This window comes from Euwallacea similis, chromosome 25, assembly GCF_039881205.1.
Source record: "Euwallacea similis isolate ESF13 chromosome 25, ESF131.1, whole genome shotgun sequence".
In the NCBI taxonomy this organism is placed as follows: domain Eukaryota; kingdom Metazoa; phylum Arthropoda; class Insecta; order Coleoptera; family Curculionidae; genus Euwallacea; species Euwallacea similis.
Window position 1 is genome coordinate 1,192,423 of NC_089633.1, and position 23,287 is coordinate 1,215,709.

The following is a 23,287-nucleotide window of genomic DNA, read 5'->3' on the forward strand; positions in this document are numbered from 1 at the left end:
ACAAGGTGTTCTAAGTAAAAAAAAATCGGGTTACTACTGCTTAAAGAAGATTACGAAAAAACTTGCCTTACAGCATATTGAAAACATGCTAAGAGAAGAAAATTAAGACAAATGGGCATAGGGGCTTGTATAGGCAAATTAACCTAATCGAATAGCAAATGCAGAAAATTAAATAATATACAGGGTATTCCGCAAGAAAAACTAGACTTTTAGCCTCCCAAACACCTCAGCCCAAATGAAAGAAATTCACCGTCTAACATCACCATCGCCTCCCCTACCGATTCCCCAAGACACGGTCGACCCTGTACAACCGACCACGGTCGCTTTACCATATACGCGTGACGTCATGGTCATTCGCGATGGTCAACCACGATGGGCGACACGGAAACTGCCGATTGTAGGCGAAGGTGACGATGGCGCCGAAATTCGAAAGAATTCACCGATTGGTTCATTTGCGATTTTCGCGTACGACCGTTGCGAATTGCGCGGAATTTCCTCGGAAAATCTGTGGTGGTCAGCGTGAAAATTGTGCGTTTTTCACTTCCAGTTGTGTTTATTTTAAAGTTAAGCTCGGAGACTGGAAGCTGCAGTAAAGTGTGTGGTATAGTAAAGGTAGGTTTTTGCGAAACTGGGTATTTTTAGATGGTGATATAACTAGTTTTATTATTGTATGTATTCCGACGGGGAAGGTATAGTTTTGCAATAAGTTAAATATTGTTTATAAAGTTGTGTATGTAGAGATTGCGACAAAATAGGTAGTTAATGTAACATTCGATCACACGAAAGAACATTAATTTCGCAATTAGTAAACCGTCAAGGAAAACATGAAATCTTAGAATATGGAACTGTACACGACACAATTATTATAACTGTGCTCTCTTCAACAGCAAAATTTTCAGGGGGAATTTGCAGAGCAGAGGTTTTTAGTGGAAATAGATGATAAGGAAAAGTGTCTGGTTACATAGTATCACTCTCATCCCCGATATGCAATGCATATAGGGACGCTACCACTGCCACAAACTTTGTTTACACAAAAACTTCAATAATTATTTTATTCTTTCGAAATTGGTTCTACTGTGTAAAGAATGCTCTATCAAATTAATTGCGCTTGATCTCGATTAATTTCGGACGCCAAGCCCTGCAATTTAACCGAAACAAATGTTATAACAAATGATGATTCATCAGTTAGTTTATTACACGTAAAATGGCAAATTGCAAAGAAAAATGACTGCTCAAGGTGTAGCTAAAATAAACGCGAACCGATATTTGTTATTGTGTTATTTCTGCCCACATGCAAAGACTTGCCATGATATATCTACATCCGTAGTTAAAAGCAAAATTGTCTATTTTTTCACCAAATAGGGGAATGTTACTTGAGACCTGAAGTATCGCAGAACAGGGAAAAGAACAATAAATGTGCAGCCTTAGGCCAAACACGTAAAACTTTCTAAGAAAATGTTATTAAGATGTTGAACGGAGATCTGTCTCTTCTACTAATAAAATAACACCCACGATTTCCATTCCGACAAAATGCATTATTAACAATCTGGTGCTTAATGATAATACGGATTTAAAAAGATGGATGTTGGAATAGAGAAAGTATACTGTCACATACGGAATAAGGTACTATTCTTGTAACTTTAAGCTGTGCTTACTTGAAATTGGAAAGTATAATATAGGAACCATAATAGGAAATCATCTATAGTGCATTCTGGTTTCAATTATTGCTGTTTTGACGGGTAAACGATATTATCGAGGGAAACAACAGTCCGATACTATATGTATTTTAAGGAATGATGATCTAACATATTTTGTTAACCTTTAAAAATTTAGAATCGGGCCAATTTTGTATTCAAAACAAACAGCAGAAACAGATCAGAAGCAGCTCGTGTTTGGCGCATAAATCACATCAAAGTGATAAAACCGTCAGTTTTTATTTAAAAAAATAGAATTGGGTGAAGGTTTTGAGGTCAGAAAGTGCTTTTTCCGATCGGTTAACTGGTGTGATATTGGAGCGATGAGGCTCTATTTCATGCAACATTATACCAGGGGAAGTATGAAGAAAACTCGAGGAGAATGCTTGGTTGCAAACAAGTATTAATATTTTTTGTGAATTAAGTGAAATATTCATATTTTAAGTTAGCACTGCAATATTTGATTAGGGTAATTATGATCACCTAATAACTAAGCGTCGCCATTTTGTCAAGAAAATCGTTAACGCTACAATTTACTTCTTGCATTTAGTTGATTTTTTTTGCTTCTTGGTACGCTACTGTGTATCTTGGTTTTGAGCTTGAAAACTAATAGATACTTCAAAATATTGATAACTGAATTTAGTTGAGACATAAAGTCTCAAAGGAGTATCTAAAAAATAATGAAGCTGAAACATTTCTCTGATTTGAACTACGCAGATTTCAATTTTAACTTAAAAAAATGAATAATCAAATCACAAATTATCGCATAATTCTTCAACTCTGACATTTACGGAATTAGAAAAATTTACATAGAAAACTACGAACATTCCATTCCTATATTCGCTTTAAATCCTTTTTTGGTATGGCATTTCGAGTCCCGAATGGCCTTTTTGAACTCACTGAATATTTACCATGTGAACCAGCACCAATTGGTGTAGGAGTCAAGGTTATACTAAAGATGACTGAAAGGATAACGTCACATAATGGTGTAAATTACGTCATTCAAAAACTGGCTTGGTTCGGTATTGGACCTCTAAATAAGAACCCACTAGATTTAATATATGCTTGGTTTAGAATTAGTTATACACAGTATTTCCTAAGTATGGTTCACGACTTCAGGACACAATTTCTTATGGTATTTAAAGGAAAAAATTCCTATAAACATATGGCTAGAAACACTTAAACTTCGAGATGCAGGGTGTCGAAGTAAAATAAATATTATTAGTTGAAATAAATTTTGAACAGTCAATCCTATGTGATTTAAAATTTTGTAGTTACTCTACGTTAGCAAAGAGCTGCATTTTTAGCATAAAGTCAATGTTTATCTGCCGCCAATGGCGTAGTTAGGTGTGAGTTAGTCAACGTTTTCGTAATAAAATGTAGAACGCCAATGGATTTTTTTATTTTTTTTATTTTCCGACTTTCCTAACACTTTTCAATTAAAAAAATCTCTTGATTTTTTTTGCCTAATACTAACCAATTTTTAGAAAAATGACATGCTTTGATTTTGTGTTGAAACTATTTATTTCTATGATTATTGTTTGTAGTTGTCGGCCCTTTTTTTAAGAATAGGTAAGGATTAGGCGAAAAAATCAAGAGACCTTTTTTGTTATAAAATGTTAGGAGAGTCCAAAAATAATATAAATATTAAAAAATCCATTGGTGTTCTACATTTTGTAGCAAAAACTTCGACTGACTCATGTCTAACTACGTCACTGGCGGCAGATAAAAATTGTACTAAAAATGCAACTCTACCAACGTACAATTACAGCAAAATTTTGAGAAACTAACATTGACGGATCCAAATTTATTTCAAATAATAATATATATTTTTTCAATTTTCAACACCCTGTATCTTGGAATCTAAGAGCTTCCGGCCACATATTTATAGGAACACTTTCTTTAAATACAAAAATTGTGTTCTGAAGTTGCGGACCGTATTTAGGGAGCACCCTGTATAGTAGGAGTCACAGCAGTTAAAATTTAGTTGTGTTTCAATTAAAAGACCATTGAATCAAAAAGAAACTAGTGGCATTGAGGGCTTTCTGCTGCAAGTATCAAAAAGGAGATATTATGCAGTTGTAATCGACCCATACTCCTATGTGAGTTAAATGTGGTAACTTGTCCATGAATCCATATTAGTCGAATGCACCGGACCAGGATTTCAATCAGACCAAGAAAAAGTGGTTGTATTTACGATCTTGACCGTTGCTTTCAGAGAAAAATTGCAAGAAGGATGCTTATTATAGTTAATGGGCAAACAGTGGTCGTTTATTAGGAAAAGTCGCAGATTGCCCTTTATAAATAACGCCAGATACGAACTTGACCCACATAGCGATCGGAGCTGAAAATAGCGTTTGATGGGATCGCAGGAAATTGCCTTAAGGTGCCCCTCCTTGTTTTTCGTTGTACTCATTTAGAGCATGGCCTCTGGACTCATTTTGTGCCTAGATTTATGCCGTGATTGGTTGCATAATGGATTCTCAATTAAAAAAGTAAATGTAGACATAGTATTGATTCAGAAATACCTTCCTCACGTAGATCAGTAAAAGCAATACGTATTAACTTGTAACTATCTTATATTTAATCTGAAGTCTTATCTTGTCAAGATGGCGAACCATCATAACATAGCGATTTACACCCACAAATCTGATGACTTCCTGACTCTTAATTGGAACATCTGTTTTCTGTTTTTGTTTTTACAACTCTTGAAAGATAAAACGCAATAGTTGTTTCTGCTTCATCAAAGAGTACCGGCATCACTGGTAGTACTGCAAATCACGATCTGGTCGAGTCAAGGGCAAAACGGTTGTAATTCAATTAGCTTATGCGAATTAACCATTTCTTAATCCTCCGTTTAAGATAATGCAATGAGTACCAAATGCTTAAGGAAAATGCTGAGAGATTCTTTTCTTAATTTCTACACTTACGCTTTATATTTAGACTAAATTATGGGGAGCTGTGAGACCTGCCTGCTCAAAAGATGTTGCTGCTGTGGATCTTTGAGAACTGGAACCTTGGTGGCAGGAGCTGGAGCCATTGTGAGAAATTGTTCTACTTTTCAAGTTGAATTATATTTAAAACTAAATTTTCTTTAGATTTTGGCAGTATTCACAATCATAATAATTGTCTTGAACATGCTGGGAATCGTCAACATTCAAATCAGGATGATCGTCTTGGATTCCTTTTTGCCTGAGCTAGCCAGTGAGTGCCATAAAGTGGGTTTATTTGAGACAAAAATGATATCCTAATATTCTGTTTCAGTTCAAATAATACTCATCGTCAACCTGTGCGTTACTATTATACTTTCAATACTTCTAATAGTGGGAACCATAAAGGTAAAAACTTTATATTTATGTATTTATTTACTATAAACGCAACTTAAAAAAAAACTATGACATCAGAATGATTTTGAATCCCAGTGAGCAGATGAGATTTGAAAAATTACACGCTTAGAAGTTTCAGACATAGATGGCGCACGGCGATACTTCGCATGATTTAGTGTATATCTGGTTGCTTTAACAAACGAGAAATGTAGGAATTTTGGAAAATCTATTACAATCAAATGGGGTAATTAGTAACAAAAAATGTTTTTAATTCATTTATTTCGATATTTTAATAGGTAGAGATACACGGTTTAAAGTGGATTTCATATGATGTGGGTCTGAACTTTACATACATGCGGTGTTTATATGTATGTTCGCTTATTTTCCTAGATTTTTTCAGGAAAAATTAATATTTTTGGCGAGAATGAAAAATGGGGTAATAAGTAACATACATAGTTTTTTGTACAAAAAAACTTATTTTATTGTTTTAAGAATGACATAGAGAGTACAATATTTGCTCTATGATGAATCAGTGTCCAACCAAGCGGCCCCAAACTTGTCGTCGTCGATGTTCGAGCTCTAGTTGACTTTCTGGAAATCTGCGGAGCTGATTCTGGCTGTTTTTCCGGTCATCCGCGTTTCTTAGGTTGGTTCTGTTGAATGCCAGAAGGTAATGGTTGCGGTTCTAGCAATCGCTTCTGGATTCAATAAATCTTCGGCGAAAACGCTTTTGCCCTCTGCGACTTTCTGTTTTTTTTCGTTGATGTGTAGGCTGCTCGGTTGGTTGCAGCGATTGCATGAAGGCGATAAAACTATCGTCCAGTACCTCTTCTATATGTGGTTCGTTCTTGTTTGGACCGTCACTGGGTGTGAGTCTCGCGCTCTCTCGTTCACTGCACTCGCGCCACTCTAGCGCTCTCTCTCTCTCTACCACCGCCTAGACAGTACATGGATCTTCCCGCATTGTCCGGCGACGTCGAGAAGGGTCAGGCCCTTCTAGACAACACGGCCAAGAAATATAAAAGGTCTCTGGGAAGTAGCACAGATTCATTCTGAGATAGAATCGGATTAAGAGTTAGATATAGTATCGTGTTTCAAGTGAGAACGTTACAGTGCAGCGAAGTGTTCTTTAGTTGTTAGTCGTTATTTGTATTGGGTATTACATAAATTAGCTCCCCAAGCCCAACATATTGGCGCAGTCATCGAACCATGGAACAATTGCTGCAAGCCATGGCTAACCTGCTCCAGGAAATCCATGCCGAGCAAACTTCAACAACTCAGGATCGCCCTACTCTGGACGTTTTGGCGAAAAGTCTGAGCATCTTCACGTTCGATCTTTCTGCTGGCTCTACATTCGCGCAATGGTATCAACGCCACAAGATTACGCTGAAGGAAGCTAAGGAAGTTTTACCGCCGAATCAACGTGTGGAACTACTGCTACGAGCACTGGGGGAACAAGAATACCGTCAACTTTGAGGACGCGTATATCCAAAGGAGCCCACTGAACTCCAATACGACGACTTGGTCGAGTGTTTGAAGACTCAATTCTCAGACAACTGGATCTTGTTCAAGCGCTGATACGACACGCTCACCGCTAAAGCTATCAACCAGGACATCGATACTGTTCTGGATGAAGTCGACGTAGAGGATGATTTATTTGAATTCGATAAACTAAACTTGGATAAGTATAAACTCTTATTGGCCGCACTCCAGATGAGCGATCCGCACTACCATCCGTATCGGGCAATTATCCTCAGGGAAAGCGAGATGTCGGATCTGGCCACCGTCCGCCAACTTTGTCGTGCCCACTACGAGGTCACCAACATACAGGTGGGAAGTGCCACAGCGGATACGCAAATTAATGCCATTCACAAGAACAAGCGACACAAAGTAAGAAGTCACGAGTTCAAGCCGAACTCTGCGTACAGAAGTTGCGGATCATCTGGTCATATCCGCACCAAGTGTTCATTCCGCAACAGCATTTGCCACAACTGTTAATGCCCCGAACATATCGCCAAAGCCTACATGTCAAAGAGGAAGGACATGACCAGTCCAACAAAAAGGAAGGACATGACCGTCCGACACGTCCTCATTAATGATGTCAGAATGACGCCAACCTCTCGCAAATTTTTTGACATCGCCCTCAATGGCACCACCATACGGATGCAGGCCGATACCGGAGCTGACATGAGTACCATCAGTATTCTGACATGGAAAAAAATCGGGAAGCCATCACTGGACAAGTTAAAGGGCAAATTCCTTGGCGCCGATGGGAAGGAAATCATTGCTTGTGGTATCTGCAACATCTCTTTCAGGTACAATGGACACTCGATCACAGCAAAGACCTTGGTAATTCGGAATGTGTGCCTGCTAAGTGAAGAAGTACTAGCTCGACTCAACAGTTCTGTTGCGGATTTTCATGCGCTTTCGGCGGACGGCTCAAAATCTCTGTCAAATTCAGTGGATGTATGCCGCATTTGCGAAATCCACTGATGAAATTTGCCTTTAGTGTTAGCGTTGCGTTAGTCCCTCCAAATCGACTGTCGCTGTTCCTCCTCTGCCGACGACCCGTTTGTAAGTTCTTGTCGTCTGAAAAAAATAATAAATGTTGTTTTGCACGTCAAAACATACATTGCAATCGAAATGATATCACTTTGTCGTAGCCATAACCCTCACATATACAGTTGCACACATAAGTATTTAGAAATGGCGGTGTTTTATTTTAAATTTAGTATAATTGGTTGAAAAGGTTACAAATTGAGTGGCAATTATTAAAAACATTAAAATCCCAGTATTGACGTTATTTTAAATGTTTAATAAAAATCCGAATTATAACATGCAGTGAGTAAGTTGATCAAAGGAGGAGTGCGTAAATGAACGATAAACAAAAATATTTGGAAATCATATTCATAAGTCAAAATTCTTTAGTTGCACCTAAAATTTAAATTTATATCATGAATAAACCAAATCGGAAGTGTTATCAATTAATAAATTTTTACTAGTTAACATTTAAAAGTTGTTATAATAGCATAACTAACTAGTTAAAAATGAAAACTAAAGAGATTAGTTTACCAGAACGCGAGCTTATGGTTAAACTACATCTAGATGGTAAATCTTACCAACAAATAAACGAAACAACGGGAAAATCGATTTCTCCAGTTGGGTATATAATAAAGAAGTTTAAAACTGATAATTCGATCAGATACAAGCCCAGAGAAGAACGTCCAAAAAAAACTCACGAATCGGGAGGAGAGAAAAGTTGTGCAAGAAACTAAAAAAAATCCTCAAAAAAGTGCCAAAAATCTTGTTGCCGATATTGAACAGATTTCTGGAAAGTCACTTAGTACCGAGACAATCAAACGTATTTTAAAAAAGAGAAACTATGCGAGGAGAGGAGCTAGGAAAAAGCCTTTCATTAGTAAAGTTAATCGTTGCAAAAGACTGTCTTTTGCAATGGAACATCGTAACAAGCCAATAGAATTTTGGATACGCGTCATTTGGCCCGATGAGACGAAAATAAATTTATTTGGTTCCGACGGACGGCAGTATGTGTGGCGAAGACCAGGAACCTCCACCAGGGAAACCCAGGACCAGGAAAATCTGCTTCCAACGGTTAAACATGGACGAGGTTTAATGATGTTATGGGGGTGTATGGTTGCCAATGGTGTGGGCAATTTGCAAATTATAAACGGAATTATGAATAAAATGATGTACGTTAATATTTTAAAACAACATTTGATTAGTAGTGCTCAAAAATTAGGTCTTCAGGGAAATTATTTACTCCAGCAGGATAATGACCCTAAACATTCGGCTAGAATAATCCAAAAGTGGTTATTGTACAACATTCCAAAATGCCTGCGTACACCTCCTCAGTCACCGCATTTCAACCCAATTGAGCATCTTTGGCAAAGTTTAAAAAATTGGATAAGCAAACTCAAGATCTACAACAAAACAGACTGTATTGCGGCTATTCGTGAAGAATGGAGTAAAACTGACGTTCAACAATTTTAAAAACTTATGGATTCGATGCCAAAACTGTTAGAAGCCGTTATCAAAACTAAGGGTTATTGGACTAAATATTAGCAATTTTAATACAGATTTTGCTTTTCCTGATTAATTTTAAGAAAAATTTTCCAAATACTTTTGTGTCATTAGTTTTATAGTTGTTTAATTAAATATTTAATGTTATTGTTTTTGTAAGTATCATACTGTTCAGAAATATGTTATATGTATTAATAAATAACTGTTTTTGTTATTAACAGTATGTTCTTTTCTGATAAATGGAAAATAAGATCATTTTTAATAAAAATAAAATAAAAATAACATTTCCAAATACTTATGTGCGCAACTATATGTGTTACTTATTACCCCAACGTTTTTAAAAAAAGGGACGTTTTTCACGTTTGATGCTCTTTTCGCCGTAAAAATTGTGCAATCTTTTTCAAGTCGGTTTTGTTCGACTCTTGGGGAAGTAAAAAACAACGTATGGAGGTTATAGTGTAATTAGTAATGTTTCTACTTACCTGTAGAAATGAAGTTTTCTAGACAATATTTGTCACGAAAAAATTACCCTTACTTTTGGCGGGCAGCAAATAAACAATAAAACAAAAAATATGACAAATATCACTACTACATCACTATACTGGGTATCACCTTTGATACCCAGTATTGCCGTGACTTCGAAAACTATCCGATTTACAAAGATCGGACAGCTACAAGGTCAAAAATAAAAACCTCCAAGCAAATATTATAGACGTGTTACTTATTACCCCACTGTTACTAATTACCCCATTCAACGATGGTGTTCTCACAGTTTTACCTTCATTATTTTATTAAATTTCCCATATAACTCATTAATATGAACTTTAGCGCAACTTCTACCTGATGATGCCATGGGTAGTTCTCGGAGGCATGCTAATCATTGGTCTTCTTGTCTCGGTCATAGTGACCGCCATCAACTTTTACTCCGAAGGCACGCCTAATGGAAACTTTAACGGCACTTTATGGCTGGTTTTAGGATTAATTGCTTTTGGTAAACCACAAAATAAACTTCTTAAATAGCTCTTTAATCATTTGCCGTTGTTATAGGAATTTACACGTACATGTGGCTGGTAGCGTTCAGCTTCTTTTACCAGGTGTGGAAGGAGGCTAAGAGGGGCACTTACACCAAAGATCCCTTCAGGAGGAGGTATTAATTTTTGAGGGAGGTCACAGACTTTGATAATGCGTAATTGTTGCATTGAATAATATGAATCTCATTGTTTCTATGTATAGGAAAAAGAAATGTGTTAGGAAAAAATCATTACTAAAAGAGAATCCTTTAGGATGTAGGTGATAATAAAAATTCTATTCTTGATTTCTAAATTTCCTAAGAGAGTTCATTGCATATAACGTGCAAGTATTTCATATGGTAATAAAATGAGTAATTCTTAGGTTTATTTTTGGCACTATTTTTGTGTATGAATTAAAATTTTCTGATCCTTAACCTTTAATACTTGTACGTAAAAACCATTTCTCGTTGCCATTAATATTTATTAATAATTATTAGTTATTGTAAGAAATATTGTGTTTATCCCTCTTTAATTCTAATAGGAGGGTAAGGCATCATTTTGTGGGAAAATATGTTAATGATCAGGTTACTTAAGGCTGAAAATGAGTGCATAATGTACTCTGCTTTAAATTCTTTATGTTCTATGCATTAGTTTTAGTCTAAGAATTTAAAATAATAACTGTTTGTATGTGAATATCTTTTGTATGTGGGTAACTACTTACATACAGTTTTGTGCTCTCTCCCTCAGTTTCCAATTTTTATTACCTAATAATTGCCATATAATTTTACCTTAAAAAATCATTGTTTCGTGTCATTATTAAATGATTTATTTTACTAATTCCTGCAACAATTATTTCTTGATTTTGCCGTTTACATGTAATTCGTCATGTAATGGTGTCCAAATATGGTACCCTAAATGAGACTGATCATGAGGTGGCTAAGACATAAATAGGGTGAAAAGCAAATTCAGCTTCAACTCTAAAACGTTTTTTTCAGTTTATGCTTAGAAAGAACACTTCAAATAACTATCGGTGTCAAGTATTTATGTTGAAAAAAGGCTTCTGGGAACGATTCCGAGATTAGCTAAAAAATTTGTTTTTTCATGGGGCTGAGTTTGTTTTAAATACACTTTATTATTGCAAGGCGTTAATTGATTGTAATAATTGGTCTATATGTAATCTTAAAAGTACTAACGACAACCAATTCCATCGTTAGGTTCCACAAAAGTACCTTTGCTTCGTACATTAGGATCACACACAGTGCCCTTAATGGCATCGTCAGTGTAGGCAGACATGACTCTGAAATTGAACTTGGAGATGTCCAAGCCTTCTATAAGGTAATATGGCAGCCTGTTGGTGATGATCCACATACTTTGCCTTTTATCTTGGTCCAGCCTAATAGGTATATTGGTTAGAATCAGACTTTGAAGTCGTTTAATCTCACCGAATGTCATTGGGAAACACCAAGGTTCGCTTGTCCTTAGCGACTAGCCCCAAATTAGCCCTTACATAAGGCTTCCGGGAGTCCCAGCAGCCTATAGAGTCCAGGGCGACTAGATTGTAGAACATTATCCCATTGTCGTCCATCACAGATGAAGATACATGGCCTTGGTCCCCTAAATAGAACTCCTTAAAATGTATTCATTGGTATTCACAACAGTAATAAACCTCTACTTTGTCCTAAAATTTTAAAGGCATGTTCGGCTTTTTCGACACTCTCCTTGCGGAGATATGAGGTTTTGACGTAAAATTCGTGGTATCCGGACATGGAATGAAAATAGAGGAGACGATCTTCATGGCTTTCACTAGACGGGCTAAGTGCCATGCCGAAAATACCATCCATCCAGTAGAACCTCAAATGGTGTAAGCGGTAGTGGGCGGCCAGAGGGTCAGGGTAGAAAAGGTGGTTGCTTATGCGCCAAGCATTGCCATCGAAGAGTCTATAGACCACTATTCCAAATCTAAATGGGTTTTAAATGGTTATTCTCCGTACTTAAGTACTGATTAATGACGGTAAATAATTAATTGTTAATAGTTTGTCCTTGTTGAAGGACAGTACTAAAACCAGCTTTGGGTTATTTTTTGCCGATAAACGTTTTATCGAAATCTGTGCTATAATTTTGGATAATGGAGAGTGGCTTGACAAAATCTCTACAAAAGACACTGATCAACGTTACTGTTCTACATACATATGTCTAATGTGTTAATAGAATTAGTTTAATTTATGAACAAAATGGTGATCAACATTTTTGGTTGAATTGTAGTGTTGCGTTTAACCATACTGCTAAAATGTGTTAACGTTCTAAAACAGAACAAAAGCCACCATGTTTATCTAAAATTTCGCACTTTTTTCCGTTTAAAGACCCAAAAATTACTTTAAAAAATCGAGAAAAAGCAGTAATATTTCTTAACGCACCTCCACACGTCCGACATATACGCATAAGCATCCTCACAGTCGTTGTCTCTAATATCTACAATAATGTTAGAGTAGAGACCGTCCTGTAGAGTGAATTTCTTATCGAAAATGTAACTCGTAAGTAATTCGTCTGTCTCTAAATCGAAAATAAGGAGCTTCGGAGGGCAGTGTTGAGTGGCTTCTTCAGTTGTTATCATGATTTTCCCCGAATCGAGGACCCAAAGGCGGCCGCAAGTGTCTACTTGCATACGAAATACTGAAGTTATGAGCTCGCAGGTTTCTGAAAGATTTTACAATAATAAATATTTTGCAAATCAAAACTTGTAGTTTTTAAATTTAGAGTTGGTTCACAGGTTTTAGTGAACGGTACAAAATCACTTAATTAATTTTTTATTAAGAAAACGTGCTTTCGCTTTCTCCTTCATCTAATGGACATTCAAGTACATTTTGAACTGAACCTGAATATGAACTATATAGAATGTTAATAATTCATTTAATTAAAAGATTTCATACTCGGGTTGATACATGAGTAATGCACTAACGATATATTGATCATTTCACCCGTTAATAGCAAGCCATTTACCTTTTTGCTGATTACTAATTTTTATAAAATTACGCAAAGCTTTTGAACTTTTCCAATAAATCACTTGCCATAGGTAGGTTATAGCTATAGTGAAAGTTTACATAACATTAACATTTTGTTAATGCAACTTGCCGTGCAGCAATATAGGTACGCATGTTTAGTACCTAATAAACTTGATATGAAACAACTTACTTTCTGAATGCCACTCCCAATTGGGGTAAGGTATTAGTTCGGGAGATTCCTCGTTTGGTACCCTGGGAATCTGCGCTAACGTCACCGGAACCCCCTTCTTCCACTTGGGCATCGACAGAAAAACTCGGTGCTTGTACACTTCAATGCCTTAAGAAAGAAAATTCTATCAAATTCTTGCAACAGCGTGCTTGAATGAATAAATATGAGCTAAAATACCTAGAAAATGTAAACACCAGAATGTGAAACCAGAAAATTGTTAATCAAATCGCAAATGAAGAAAAATATCAAAACTTTTAGAAAAGACATGTGCATTTGGGTCACTTTGTGAGATATTGTGGAAAGTGATTTTTAAAAATTATACCAAAATATAATTTTAACGTAAATTAACATGGATACCTATCTATTACCCAAGAGAATTTTTGTATACAGACGTAATTGGATGTTGAATAAATCCAATTTCAATCGATTGCTTATAAATTCGGTTCGCACCGTAAACCGAATCAAATCTAATTAGTCTAATACAAAACTATTTCACAGACCTATTCAACGAAATCTCACCTAGTGGTAAATTGTTCTCAGCGACAAAATCCTCATTGGCAATGGCCTTACTTTTGAGTTCTAGTGAGGGGTAGGCAAAGTCCAAAGTTTTCCATCTGTACAAAGTTTTAAAGGGCCCAGAAATTTCTAGGGGTTCCGAATTATGTGCTTCCTTATAAGCTTCATTCTTGACTATGTTAGGGTTTGCGAAAGGGTCTGGAAAGCCTAATGAATGAATGTATGGGTTGTCCGATGCCGTATAGGAGGAGTAGAATTTTGGGAAAAATTCCTCTGCAGGTCTCCTGCTGCGAATAATTATTATTGAGATTGTATTTTAGTTTTTGGTGTGGGTGCGAGTTCATTTTTCATGAGGAAAATATAATAATCTCGAAAATTTTAATAATATGTAAATGATAATCAAAATCATGGACTACGTGTAATGACGTCACTACAGAAGGGAAGTTACTTAATGACAGGGACATTTGAGATTCCTTTTTTAACGCCATTTGAAAAATATTCCAGAATTTGTGCATTTGTGAATTTAAAATTTAAACATTTGTAGTTTAAGATTGAGTTTTACTGCACTTTAAATGAGAAATTCGAAAATCCTCAATTAAGGGGAAAATCGTCAAAGTAGTTATTATTTAGAGCTGGGCGGACTCGGATAAACGTTTCAAAATTGCCGGTCCTGGGACCCTCGAAGTGTATTGCTATGTGTAAGTAGGAATTTGAACCTCAATTACTGAATAATAAATATGCATTAGGCACCTCAAAAAGGCGAAATTCATTTTTAAATAAACCTACCAAATATTAGAACGTTTAACGCGTTTAATAACTTTTCCAACCCTATCATACTTGCCTTTAAAAATTGCTCTGAAGGTCCTCTAGTGCCAATAAATATTGCTTAGATAAAGAGTAAAAAAGAATACTCAGTAAATGTCAGATTTAATTCGTTTTATTTTTTGATATGACTTCTCACTGATTAGTCGCAATGAAAAATGTAAAAACTAATAAAATTAAACAATACCTCAAAACAATTTTATTAAATTTCGCACTACGTTTAATGACATCACGCGGAGCGACCCCTTGTGTTATCAATCGCAGTCATCTCAAACATCAAATGCTAGTTGACAGATGTCGTTGTCATTTGTTTTTTAACATTATTTGAAAAGCTCCTGTGCTTTCCTGATTAAAAATGTAAAAATTGCTGTTTTGAGACGGTTTTCTTGCTTTTAACTATGAAATTTCGAAATGCCGAGTTTCAATTTACCAGAAAATCGTCTAAGTAACCGTAACTTAAAATTTTGAAAGTCATGGTGAAGATTTCAACATTGGCGTTTTTAGGCCGCTCTGAAGCGTATTATTCCTGTTAGAGGCATGTAAGATTTTCAGCCCGAATAATTAAGTAGTAAGTACCAAAAAAATGCTAAAATTTAATTGAAAGACCTACTATAAATAATAACCCCAAATATTTAAACATAAAACCTGAATTTAGAAGTTTTTCCAACTGTACAGGGTGGGCCAAATTGGATACTTTAAATGGAAAGTTCTATTTCTAGTTGAGACAGAAAAACTGTTGGTGTCTGAATTTAAAACTTTATAATAACTGAAAACTACATTTCATATGTATTACTGTTTCAGACCTACAGTGTTTTTTTTACAAAATTTGGATTTTTTTAAAGTGTTTGCAAATCTTTTCCTGGTGAAAATTTTATTTTTGATTCAAACATTTTCAAGGAACTTTGAATATCAGCGTTCTTCTATGTTGAGTAGATATAGGACTTTCCTTTTAAAAGTGTCCAGTTGAGCCCACTCTGTGCTTAACCTGTATTTTCCTTTCAATTCCAATAATGCCCCTTCAGTTTCTAAATTATGTCACCTCAACTTTGTTTAAACTTTCTCTTTTTTTCTTTGGTTCACCTTTTACGAACATATACCTATATCCTCTATCTTCCTCAGAAACTTCCAAGGGAACTCTCCTTGCAGCTTCATGGTTATCTAACGTATGAGTTCCTTCTATTTGTGTACCCTCGTTCTTTTGATGGTCCTCTTCTTGAGGTTTCAAAAATTGAAATGCCAAGAATATTGGAAGATAATTGTTAGTGGTGTTTGAAAATTTTTTACCTGTGATGAAAACATTATGGGTGAGTGATTAATTGTTTATAATAATTGAAAAAAACTTACGAACGTGGTAATCATGGTCGTTGATGTATTTTTTGGAGGGTTCAAAAAAGGTGTTCTGGACGGCTGGAGGGTGCCACTCTTGATGGAACCAATTATCCAACGCCATCTTGTCCAGGACATACTTTCTACATTATCTCAGTTTAGCTCAGATTCCAAATGCAAATCCTGTAATAATAAATACGACGCCATGATGAATCAATGCATAAACAATGCGGTTTTTCCATTGAAATAATCAAAAATTCAAGAGAAAAGCGATAACAATGCGTGGAATTATACCGTGTCTCCTATTTTCTTAGGTTTTAAACCATGTCTTAATTGAAAGTTTTGTGCCAGGGATTAATGAGACTTCAGTTATGGTTTTGCATGAGATAAAACTGTGCCTAAGAAGCGGTTATATGCAGAAATTTTCCTTTGAAGGTAATGATAATATTATTGGCAAACATTTTTAATCAAAACCACAAAAATGCCCAATTTTTCGCGCAAAAAGACTTGCACTGCTTTAGATCACTGGCTATTGAACTAGAGGCTGAATAAATTAAAGCAGAGTTACTCAATCAACCACATCATTATTTAAGGCTAGTAATAGTGAAGTAAGGTGTGAATTAACTCTGTAAAACTTAAAAAATTATATATTTAAATTAACATATAGTACTATTAGGGGAAATAGGAAATCCATTATGTTTCCTAGTGCGTGACCACGTTCATATGTATCATTTCATAAAATTCTTCTTGCGAAAGCTTTAATAAAGCACTTGCGTATTATGAAAAATTAAATGTTAATTTACCTTTTTTTGATTTGACTAAAATCCATTTAGTCAATTTTTAATTTATTTATGTTATGATGTGCTTGATGGCAATAATTGTCCAGATTAACTGTTAAACGAAAAATCGAATAAAATAACAGAATAAACAAATTTACGGTTGATTACATCTTGGGTTGTAAACAAGAACAAAAACATTAAGTGTGACATTGCAAAATTGTACTTACTTGCTCTTACTTTTCTAGCCTTATACGCATTTAACCGCCTCTTTTTGCCACTTCATTGTTGTTTTGAATCGATTTAAACGATACGCGAAAAAATTGTTTTACCGGTCGCTTTTCAATGTTATTATTTGTGACGCAAAATTTTGCATTGGTATGTTTTCAAATTACAAAATATAGAGAAATTAATAAGTTCATACCTAAACTAAAATTTCATCAAATCACGTCTAGACGCGACGAGAAAATTAAAAATAATTCACAGTCCATTGAAGAAGCTCAGTATTAAAGTTGTATTATGCCATTTTGCCTTTTGCTATGTTTGATGTTGGTTGAAAATAAACCAATCAGACTTTATTGAGTGAAGTTACGAGAATGGCCATAAGAACCACAGGAAGGTTTTACGCGATTTAAATTTCCGTAATCCGAGCAGTTGCAATTAATTTCTAATGCAATAATTAGTGCACTAGTACGAGTAAGCACTGAAGTATTAGAAAATATTCGTTGAGTAATGTATATAAATGGAATATTGTAACTGAAAAGTATATGAATGATTTTATGTAAACAACTCTACATTTACTGAGGTTCTTTTAGAATAAAAGCTTTGATAGTCAACTTGATCATTAATAGAGTGAAAATGAACATTTTTAAGATGCCGATGAAGGGACAGAACATTTTACTCAATTGTTTTCTAAATTTTGAAATTAAAAAAAAGTTAAAAGGGTAAAAATTTTAGTAAATCTTAATGTGCTGTGAGCGCATTTTAAACTAAGACGAACTCAAAGGTTTTCCTACACAATTCGCTACTTACATGATTTTGTTGGTACTCCCGAGCTTCACTCGCACAATATCCCTCAGATTTTAAAACCTAAACATTTGTCACCGGATGCACAAAACCAACAATCACCGCTGTACCAAAACCAAATAGAATTGTCCGCAAATCTCCGTCTGAGGACCGAATCGAAACTAAACGCACAACAAATAATCTCTCGTTAATTATTGTCAGTTATTACGACAATGCCAAAAAAAGAACAACGACAAAACGCAACCAAAAATTATTCTTGTTTATGTTTTAATCGTGTGCGGTTTTAGATTTTGCGGTCTTATAAATTTATAAACATATAAATAAAAAAAATTATGTGTGGATAACGAGGCCTCAATTTTTATCTTTAAAGCCAGTTAAGAGTGCTTATGGCTAGTGAAATGGCCAAAAAGTGAATGGTTACATATTATTTAAATACTTGTAATGTAATTACTGATAATAAATTGCAATTTATGCTTATAGAGAGTCTGGTGTGCGAGTGGGAGAAAACATTCCAATTTTCCGCTTAATGTACCAGATAATATGTTCTGGTATGGTAGCCTGTGTTAAGTGTATAATGGCAAAAAAGGAAGATAGAAACTTGTTGTTTAATTTTAATCGATTTTTGAGGCTGAGACCAAACCAACTTACATGACGGCAAGAGTAATCGCATAAATCACTATTGTTATTTATGGTGTTGTGCACGATTTCTTGAGAGGCAAAATAACCTAATCCAAAAGTGGTAGTGAAACTGCTTGGTAGGATCACATAATCCAAATATTTGTGATTTTCGAAGTGATTACATAATTTCTAATACACCTTGATGCATGGGCTTATGAATATCATACTTTAAACAGATTATACACATTTTTAATTAGTGTTTTCCTAAACCTGATCTGTATGGATATAACTTTAATTATTCAAACCAGTAAAAGTTGAATTAAAGATCTTTAATGTATCCTATATGTTATAACACATGACACATACTGATTAGTTGTAAAATACTTCGTAATTATATGTTTTAATCATTGCGTCAACAAGTATACGCCAGTTTCACTTAGCCCGTTCAGGTATATACCTAAAACCTTCGCTTTTTGAGGAATAACAACTTTCGCAAACTGTTAACCTCAGGGAATGTCGGAAATATGGCCAAAAATTTAGAAAAACCGCGAGGTCATGTCCAACTTTTTTGTTTTCATTTCTTTGGAAAGATTCAAAATTGAAGGATCTTCCTTCCTTTCATTTATTCTCTAATAAGAGTTTTGATTCGTCTGTCTTATTAGTGGTACAAGCTACCAAGGTTGCGACAAGTAATAGTACATTTAAAGTTTTATAATTTCGAAATGAAAAATACCAGTAAAAGGACTTGATATAGCAAACAAGCCATGTTTTAGTATTCTTATGGAGTCATTTTGTCGCCAGGGATACGTGATGCATTAGGACAATGGCCGTATACAGATATATATAAGATTAAGGTGTTATGATGATGCCAGTTGCTTTGATTTCGCCGCCGTGGATTACTGTCTAATTTTTCAGAAAGAGCAGACAAAAACTTAAAAAAATATATTATATTTACTTTTTCTAGATCATTGGTTTAGAAAAAATATGGAACTTTTCTTAGCCCTATTTAGGAGTCTTTACACCGTTCAGTAACTTAGTCAAATTTGGTAATAGACCTCTCAAATGGGCCACATTTTTATTTCTTATTATTCACTTGAGCATTTTATCATATGATTTTATACCAAATAAACTTAACAGCTTTAAAGGAAAAGAGTGACTAAAACAAAGCGCGTGATGTTAGAAGTATTTGCTATGTTCCCCTACATCCTGCTTTTAGCTACTACTTACTTTAGTTTAATTTTCCGTACATTTTTTTACTGAGTGAGTTTTAACGCATTTTTCTTAATCGGAGTTCGATTTTCGTACAATTCTTGAGCTGTATGTAAAGGAGTTCTTAGACCCAATTTTTTCAATATAATTTTTATAAAATTTAATCATATCAGAGGATGACCATGTTTATATTGTCAAAAATTCTGCGATTTTTTTCAAGATCCCAATGTTAGAATAGAAATTTAGAATCAAAATTTAATTATAATCTATAGATTTATTAATGAAATTCTGACGCAGAAAAAATTTCAATATAATTTTCATACAAATTTGGAGCAATTTTGGAAAAATATTTTAGAGCCATTATTCTTTATAGTGCAAGAAGTTTTAAATATTTTATATAAAACACTTTTTGTTGTGTTCAAAAAGTTATTGAATTTAAATTAGAGAGTTTCTCATAAATTTATTTGAAAAAGTTAGGAATCAATTTATTTTAACCCTTAGGGTTAAGTAGGATAAATGTAAACAGGGGTGATTGTAAACAAGAAAATATTTCAACATCCCTATTGAAATAATTTAAAATTTTCGGGTATCGTATCTTCTTACATAATAAAATAGTTGAGTAAACCCGTCAAATAGCGTAAACATACAATGTTTATTTGTTTTTAGCGACTTTTGTAAGAAGCTGTATTTCCAACAGCTATTGGGTTAAATGTGTTAGTTTCAATATATTTTATAAATGACTCTGAAAAATAAGTGTACTATTTTACATTAGTTCTTGTTTGTTATATATTAAAAACTAAGTGCTTGCCGTTTTTTGCATATATTACTCAGAATTAAAAAAAAAAACGTTGTTCACATTCACCTTAGTATATTAATTTGTAGGGGCAAATGTAAACATATTTTTGGGGTAATTGTGAACGTGCTAAAAATGTTACGAACCGCCTTTAATTCTACTAACTTTGCTTGCAGAGATTGAATATACCGCGAAAATATAGACGAAAAAAAGAAAATCCTTCCTATACAGTTAAAGATATAAAAAATGCTGTTGTAGATATAAAAAATAATAATATGACATATCGTCAAGTAGAAGAGTATTACAGAGTTCTATGATTTCAAAAAAAAGTTCCTGTTAATAAACTTGATTGGTTCAATTAATTTTTCTGTTTTAAAAATTATATTTTCTACATTTTCCTCTAATTTACAATAAAAATTGTTTTTTATTATAGATGTTGAATTATTTTAATATAATAATTGGGGTAAAAATAAACATCGGCTTAATCTTTTTGATAGCCATATGTTTTTACTAAAATGCTTTTTATATACTTTTACCACGGTTGTTTCCTCTAGATTTTGTGAATGCTATGATATAAGTAGTTTATATTTACCTGGATAGGTATAGGGTAAATGTAAACATGATAATTTAAAAGAAAACTCTTCTATTTTAACTATAGAAAAAAACTAATATTGATTTTATACCGAAAAGTTAAAGATGAAAGACCATTTTCTATGGTAGTTTATTAAAAATTTGATAAAAATGAATTAAAAACTTATAAAATGGTGATTAATTCTGAAATCACATAAATCGTCCACATTTACCCCATTTGACCCTAACCCCTAAATAAAACTAAGCTATAAAATTAAGACACTTTTAAGAGTAACGCTTTATTTTGAGAACACTAATACGACTATACAGAAAACAGTTTATTTTTTTGAATTTGCATAGAAAAAAAGGGGTGTACTCAACTGAGTACAACGTGCTAAACCGACTTTTTTATGTGGTATAATTCAAAACAGACACGTTTAATACACAAAGTCTGCTTACACTTTTTGCAACTCCATCGTACCCTGGTATGGCAAATAGCACATCGCAATTGCTTTTCCAGTTTTACCGGAAAATGTCCTAGGTTATCAAATTGAACAGTTTCTAACAATGAAGAGGTTTTGCGCTTTCGAGATGATTTGCTTTGGTTTAGAAAATGTCTTACTATACATGTATATCTTGTAAACTGCACTTATTTTTCGAATTAGCGCAAGTTTTTCTTGAAAGTTTCCAAGCGTTTACCATTGCTACATCTAACATGTAGGTGAAAAGTACCCACCCCCATTTTTTCTCCACACACTCTGATTCTGTAATTATTTACGCACTTATCACTGAGATCGACACCACTCGTCTTAGAATTGTAACTGTGAATTAGCTTTGCTTGTTGAATCCGAATCATTCTTTTTTTGGCTTTTGACCGTCTTCGAACTTGTGTCAATGATACAATAATGTGTCATAATTAGACATTGTGGGTACAATTTAGTCCATAATAATGCAATTCTTGTTTTTAAAAAAGATTTTTAGTCGCAAGAATTAAACATTAGGTTCGATGAACAAAGCAAACTTACTAACTAACTATTCATCTGTTGATGCACTATATATAAAGAGTTTTTATGCTGTGTTAGCGCTAGACGATATCTATTGTAGGTGTTAATGAAGGATGACACAAGGCGTCATGGGTCGTAGGGAAATGGCCATATAACTATATACAGGGTGTCCCGTAAACCTTCGACAATACTTCGCTTGATGAAAGGCCCATCCTTGAGAAGTCAGAAAATGAAAAAATAGCATTAATGAAAATATCATAGATGTCGAGATATTTACACTTTTTTCAAAATCGACAAAAACTGACATAACTTGATATTTCGTATTATCACTGTTACAGCACTCCATATAGAAAAGCAAAATTTCCGTATTAGTTTCGTCAATGGTCATAGGTTAAAAGCGCATCAAAAAATTTTACATGTATGCTTCGGATTTTTAAAAAACATCCTTATTTTAACGTAGTCCTTAGAACTCCATTTCTGTTATGTAACTTTTGCTCTCTATTGTAGCAAAGGACGTACAACTGTCTTGAAGCCCATAGACTCAAAAAGTAGCGCCGTTCTTCTAGATTCTGAAATGATATAATAAGTACTTGTTCCTTAAAAAGTAAATATTTCTTGAGCCTGTTAAATGAAACAAGTACAATTTTTCCAATACATTACAATACCGGTTAATGGCAATTTATTGACTTGCAAAGCACATCACATCACGAAACTCAATATCGCTCAATAAAAAGATCATTTATACAAAGATGCCGAGCGTGCATAAGAGTCAATGGGGGTCATTTTGAACACTTGCTTTAAGTTTTTTTGGCATTAATTAGTATTATTTAGTTTTAATTTTCATTAGTAGCGTAAATAAACGGTATTGTAATGTATTGGAAAAATTGTACTTATTTCATCTAACAGGTCTAACAAATATTTACTGTTTAAGGAACACGTACTTATTATACTATTTCAGAATCTAGAAGAATGGCGCTACTTTTTGAGTCTAAGGGCTTCAAGACTGTTGTACGTCCTTTGCTACAATAGAGAGCAAAAGTTACATAACAGAAATGGAGTTCTAAGGACTACGTTAAAATAAGGATGTTTTTTAAAAATCCGAAGCATACATGTAAAATCTTTTGATGCGCTTTTAACCTATGACCATTGACGAAACTAATACGGAAATTTTGCTTTTCTATATGGAGTGCTGTAACAGTGATAATACGAAATATCAAGTTATGTCAGTTTTTGTCGATTTTGAAAAAAGTGTAAATATCTCGACATCTATGATATTTTCATTAATGCTATTTTTTCATTTTCTGACTTCTCAAGGATGGGCCTTTCAT

The 23,287-nt window shown here is 34.2% G+C and overlaps 2 protein-coding genes across 5 annotated transcripts in view; one reads left to right on the forward strand and one right to left on the reverse strand.

Annotated features, from left to right (window-relative positions):
• The first annotated feature begins 434 nt into the window (after nucleotides 1-434).
• LOC136416914 (uncharacterized) overlaps nucleotides 435-23,287 on the forward strand; it is a 28,939-nt gene continuing 6,086 nt past the window's right edge. Inside the window, exons 1-6 of one of the 2 annotated variants that reach the window (XM_066402353.1) lie at nucleotides 435-612; nucleotides 4,638-4,735; nucleotides 4,793-4,898; nucleotides 4,959-5,032; nucleotides 9,890-10,052; nucleotides 10,109-10,214. In XM_066402353.1, the coding sequence (XP_066258450.1) occupies nucleotides 4,646-4,735; nucleotides 4,793-4,898; nucleotides 4,959-5,032; nucleotides 9,890-10,052; nucleotides 10,109-10,214 (539 nt within the window). In that variant the 5' untranslated portion in view covers nucleotides 435-612; nucleotides 4,638-4,645. Of the gene's footprint in view, nucleotides 613-4,637; nucleotides 4,736-4,792; nucleotides 4,899-4,958; nucleotides 5,033-9,889; nucleotides 10,053-10,108; nucleotides 10,909-23,287 lie in introns of those variants that run through there. The other variant, XM_066402352.1, reaches the window with a different exon arrangement.
• On the reverse strand, nucleotides 10,749-18,182 carry LOC136416887 (dopaminechrome tautomerase-like). 3 transcript variants are annotated; one of them, XM_066402307.1, is made up of 9 exons: nucleotides 17,772-18,182; nucleotides 15,982-16,146; nucleotides 15,735-15,921; nucleotides 13,819-14,099; nucleotides 13,261-13,407; nucleotides 12,486-12,765; nucleotides 11,738-12,030; nucleotides 11,514-11,685; nucleotides 10,749-11,464 (listed from the first exon to the last, which is right to left on the reverse strand). In XM_066402307.1, the coding sequence occupies exons 2-9, from the start codon at nucleotides 16,085-16,087 to the stop codon at nucleotides 11,260-11,262; spliced, it is 1,671 nt and encodes a 556-aa protein (XP_066258404.1). In that variant the 5' UTR covers nucleotides 16,088-16,146; nucleotides 17,772-18,182; the 3' UTR covers nucleotides 10,749-11,259. The 3 variants fall into 3 exon arrangements, with proteins under 3 accessions (XP_066258404.1, XP_066258401.1, XP_066258402.1); XM_066402304.1 differs by having other exon boundaries at nucleotides 13,819-14,102; XM_066402305.1 differs by lacking the exon at nucleotides 17,772-18,182 and adding an exon at nucleotides 16,970-16,987 and having other exon boundaries at nucleotides 13,819-14,102.

Excerpts from the sequence above, each read along its gene's own strand:
- LOC136416887 (XM_066402304.1), bottom strand. The coding sequence starts at position 16,087 with ATGGCGTTGGATAATTGGTTCCATCAAGAGTGGCACCCTCCAGCCGTC. Across the intron at positions 13,408-13,818 it reads TGAGAACAATTTACCACTAG|GCATTGAAGTGTACAAGCAC; the intron begins GTGAGATTTCGT and ends TTCTTTCTTAAG. Across the intron at positions 11,686-11,737 it reads AATTTTAGGACAAAGTAGAG|GGGACCAAGGCCATGTATCT; the intron begins GTTTATTACTGT and ends AGTTCTATTTAG.